The 5,000-nt window shown below is 41.1% G+C and overlaps 1 protein-coding gene across 1 annotated transcript in view; it reads left to right on the top strand.

The window, feature by feature from the left end:
- Positions 1-14: 14 nt before the first annotated feature.
- The window catches only part of LOC127426649 (alpha-actinin-2-like), a 40,187-nt gene continuing 35,201 nt past the window's right edge, over positions 15-5,000 (top strand). The window contains exon 1 of the mRNA XM_051673589.1: positions 15-160. Coding sequence (XP_051529549.1) covers positions 35-160 — 126 coding nt within the window. The 5' untranslated portion in view covers positions 15-34. The remainder of the gene's footprint in view (positions 161-5,000) is intronic.

The following is a 5,000-nucleotide window of genomic DNA, read 5'->3' as shown; positions in this document are numbered from 1 at the left end:
AGACACACAGCAGATCATCAGAGAGTCATCTACAATGATCATGATGGAGATGCAGTATAATAATAGTGATGGATATGTGTTGGATGAGTATATGACACAGGAGGATGAGTGGGACAGAGATCTACTGCTCGACCCCGCGTGGGAGAAACAGCAGAGGAAGGTCAGATTAGAATTATTATTTATTATATATATTATTATATATATATATATATATATATATATATATATATATATATATATATGAGCTTAGCTCACACACACACATGCCCTTTACGAATCTTTACATTTTTGTTTTGGACATTTTTTTTGGGGTAATAAAAAAAGAAAAAAAAAAAAAGAAAAATGTAATTCCAGCTCTGCACACAGTATTGAAAGAGTTCCCATGTACAGTATGCTGGACACTTGCTGACTTCTTTTCCTTCACTGTCTGCTTCAATTCAACCATTCAATAATAATAATAATAATAATAATAACAAAAGCAATAACAATAGTTATAATAACAAAAGTAACAAAAATAACAACAACAACAACTACAATAATAATAAATAACTTACATTTTTATTTTTTTATAAAGAAATTCATACATTTGTCTACACCACTAATATTAAACATTTAAACATAAGCTTTTAGATTATATGGTGTGAGAAACATAAATTCAGTTCAATGTGTGACAATTATTGACTAATATATATTTGTGTGATACCAACATGTGTGTGTGACACCAATGTGTGTCTGTGTGTGTGTGTGTGTGATACCAACATGTGTGTGTGATACCAATGTGTGTATGTGTGTTTGTGTGTGATACCAACATGTGTTTGTGATACCAATGTGTGTTTGTATGTGATACCAACATGTGTTTGTGATACCAATGTGTGTATGTGTGTTTGTGTGTGATACCAACATGTGTGTGTGATACCAATGTGTGTATGTGTGTTTGTGTGTGATACCAACATGTGTTTGTGATACCAACATGTGTGTGTGATACCAACGTGTGTGTGTGTGTGTTTGTGTGATACCAACATGTGTGTGTGTGTGTGTGTTTGTGTGATACCAACATGTGTGTGTATGTGTGTGTGTGATACCAACGTGTGTATGTGTGTGTGTGTGTGTGTGTGTGATACCAACATATGTGTGTGTGTGTTTGTGTGATATCAACATGTGTGTGTCTGTGTGTTTGATACCAGTGTGTGTGTGTGTGTTTGTGTGATACCAACATGTGTGTCTGTGTGTGTGATACCAACATGTGTGTGTGTGTGTGTGATACCAACATGTGTGTGTGTTTGTGTGATACCAACGTGTGTGTGTGTGTGTGATACCAACGTGTGTGTGTGTGTGTGTGTTTGTGTGATACCAACGTGTGTGTGTGTGTGTGTGTGTGTGTGATACCAACGTGTGTGTGTGTGTGTGTGTGTGTGTGTGTGATACCAACGTGTGTCTGTGTGTGTGTGTGTGTGTGTGTGTGTGTGTGTGTCAGTGTGTGTGTGTGTGTGTGTTGGCAGGTTTAAGTGGTTTACGAGGACTTTTTTTTAGGTTATAAACTGGTAATTACAAGGGTATTATACTATAAATGTGGTTTATGGACATTTCTAGTGTCCCCATAATTCAAATCACTTAAAAAACATACTAAACGATGTTTTATTAAAAATGTAAAAATACAGAAAGTTTTTTGTGAGGGTTAGGTTTAGGGGTAGGGTTAGGGTTAGGGGATAGAATCTATAGTTTGTACAGTATAAAAATCATTATGTCTATGGAGAGTCCTCATAATGATAGCTGCACCAACATGTGTGTGTGTGTGTGTGTGTGTGTGTGTGTGTACGTATGTGAGTGTGTGTGTGTGTGTGTGTATATGTTTGTGTGTGAGTGTGATACCAACATGTGTGTGTGTGGCTCTAACAATAGCGTTCAGTAAGGTCTGTGAACAGATGCGTTGCAACACATGATAATAGATTCTCCTCTAATTTTATCTGTGGAACTCATGCTCAGCGTGTCTCACTAATCCACTGTCCTTCATGTGGAATTTTTTTGTGGCACACACCTAAACTCACTCACCTTAAATTTGAACCTTTAGTTGGAACAATCATAGAGCAGAACTTATCCGATCCATAAAACAGTCATTCACTGTCAGCATCATGGTTTTTCATGCTTGCATAGTAACAGTAACATGGTACTTTATGGTACTGAATAAGAATCATATTTTCCATTGCTATGGGACTGACACGGTACTCCAAGGTACTTCAAAGAAAACCATGGTATTACCGGGACTGATGTCCAAAACAACATGGTACAGTAGTATCATATAACCATGGTACTTTTGTTGCTTTTTTGTTAGCAATTTGAGTGAGTTCAAACACACTGTCAGAATGAAAAATACCTTTTCTCATTTTATTCGGTGGCGGGATGTGGCTTCCATGAGGGAACGCAAAACTATTTCAGAGATAAAGCTGTCCCTGTCCTCTAACGGGCTTCGTACTGAAGTGTTCACCCTTGTGTTGCTGATGATGTGTGATTGTGACATGCAGCTCATGGTAAGAATGTCTGAACTGAACGTACTCTATTTATACTTGAGTGCCAGTTTCTCCACAGTGTCTTTCCCAAAGTGGAATCTGAGGAACAAGCTAAACCAAAGAGGTGCTATGGACTGAATGAAAGGAGAACCTTTAAGGGGAGTTGTGTCAAGTCTGTCAGAACAGCTGTGGTGAAATATAACAGGTCCTCTTTTGTTGTTGTGAGGAACTTGAGCTCCACACAGTCCACACAGATTCAGAGCCCTTGATCAGGGGGTTTTCAAAAAAATTTTATGGACCCCCAAATATGAAATTTTTAGATTACTCCTCCACCCTCTGTCGGACGACAGCCGCTCCTCCGGAACAAGTCCTCCGACCCCTGGTGGATGGAATGCCCCTCCACCCCTGGCAGTGGCTCCACCGTTCCAGGTGGCCGGCAGCGAGCCCCTCCTCCCCTCACAGATGGCAGCCATTCTTCCTCGTCCAGGCGGCCGGCAGCGACTCCTCCGTCCTCTGGCGGACGGCCGCAGCTGCTCCTTTGGGTGGATGGCAGTGGTGAGGACTCCACGACAGCGTATCCCTCCTCCTTCCCGGGCTTCAGCACCAATGTAACAAGGTTAAAATGGGAAAGGAGGAGGCGGGGACCGGCCGAACGGTCACAATAAAATTTAATGAAACAAAAAGACACAAAACCCAAACGCACACACTGCAGCTGCGTGTGGCTCTCTCTCTCTCTCAAACTGCTGCATCCCACTGCACTTATCCCTCTCTTTGGCTGAAAGTGATTCTGGCAAAGTCACTTTAAGACTGCACGAGGCTCAAGTGTATCCGTTACAGAATGTGAGCTTGTTCATTTACATGGACCATCTGAACACACCGATTCCATAAAATGAACTGGGTTTCCCAACACTCAGTCTCTGCACTTTGTTCATTTTAACTGGTTCATTTACATGATCTGTTCGAAAAAAACTATTAATGACTCGATTTCACGGCACTACATATGAGAGAGAGGGTGTAGTCCATTTAGAAGCAGCGCAGATGGAATCTGTGTATACAGATCTCTGCAGAAAACGCCACAGAATTCCACGGAATTGCGACATCTGTCATTCATAAAAGTTCTATGCATTTCCCATCCCATGCATGTTTGTTTATGAAATATTTTGGCAAATTTTTTTAAATGTTTTTAGCTACCAATAAGAGTGTAGGACTCTCAGGAACGTTACATACATTGCATACATTTTCCTATGTTAAAATTCGTTCCGCAGAATTCCGTAGACCTTCCCTAAAAATTAGCACAGAAAATGAAAAGAGACTGCGCAGTTTCCGTCTAGGCCAATCCTGGGCTAAGTGCTATTCAATTTGAAGACTTGAACATCCACTTTTTTTTTAATTATTTCTCCCCAGTTTGGAATGCCCAATTCCCAATACACTCTAAGTCCTCGTGGTGGCGTAGTGACTCGCCTCAATCCGGATGGCGGAGGACGAATCTCAGTAGCCTCCGCGTCTGAGACCGTCAATCCGTGCATCTTATCACGTGACTTGTTGAGCGCGTTACCACAGAGACATAGCGCGTGTGGAGGCTTCACACTATTCTCCACGGCATCCACGCACAACTCACCACGCACCCCACTGAGAGTGCATACATTATAGTGACCACGAGGAGGTTACCCATGTGACTCTACCCTCCCTAGCAACCGGGCCATTTGGTTGCTTAGGAGACCTGGCTGGAGTCACTCAGCACACCCTGGATTCGAACTCACGACTCCAGGTGTGATAGTCAGCGTCAGTACTCGCTGAGATACCCAGACCCCCTTTAACATCCACTTTTAGAGTTTTGGAGGGCTTAAAAGTGTGAGACTCATTCTGAACTCACTTTTTAAGTCATTTTTTATTGGAAATTCTGTTTAGAACAACCTCACAGATGCCTATTATGACTATGACAGTTCTCCTTTCAGAGTGCCCTTCGAAGGCATCATTTATGCCGTTTGGAACGCAGGGAGAATTTACGGTTAATGTGAGTGTGTTCTGATTACTCACTGGCATGAGTTCCAAACAGCCACTGTCATCACCTCTCATCAGTGTCAGGAACGGTCTTCCTCTGGCATGAGCCTCTCGCTTTATAACCTGACTCATGTTTCAGAACACATGTGATTTATGATGGAAAACACCTGACTGGCATTGCCAGGACAAACATTCTGTGATGCACTGATGTGCTTATGTGATTGAAATGGGAATGATTTATCTTTAAAGTCAGCATAAAACTAGAGGGTATTCTATAATTGCGGGTACTTATCATGTTAATGGGATATATATTTAATGCATTTTCAGCAATATATATACTGTAGTAGCAATGCTTATTTTCTTTTACAGTTTGTCCCAATATCACATTAGTTACACAACATGGTGTAATTTTCTCAGGAAGAACATGGATGAAGGACTTAAAGTTATGTTCTTTCTCTTTTTCCAAAATATTTGTTAAAAAGCCAAGCCTGGGTC

This window comes from Myxocyprinus asiaticus, chromosome 36 (assembly GCF_019703515.2).
Source record: "Myxocyprinus asiaticus isolate MX2 ecotype Aquarium Trade chromosome 36, UBuf_Myxa_2, whole genome shotgun sequence".
Classification (NCBI taxonomy): domain Eukaryota; kingdom Metazoa; phylum Chordata; class Actinopteri; order Cypriniformes; family Catostomidae; genus Myxocyprinus; species Myxocyprinus asiaticus.
Note: the sequence above shows the minus strand (reverse complement) of the source record. Positions and strands in the feature narration are given on the sequence as shown.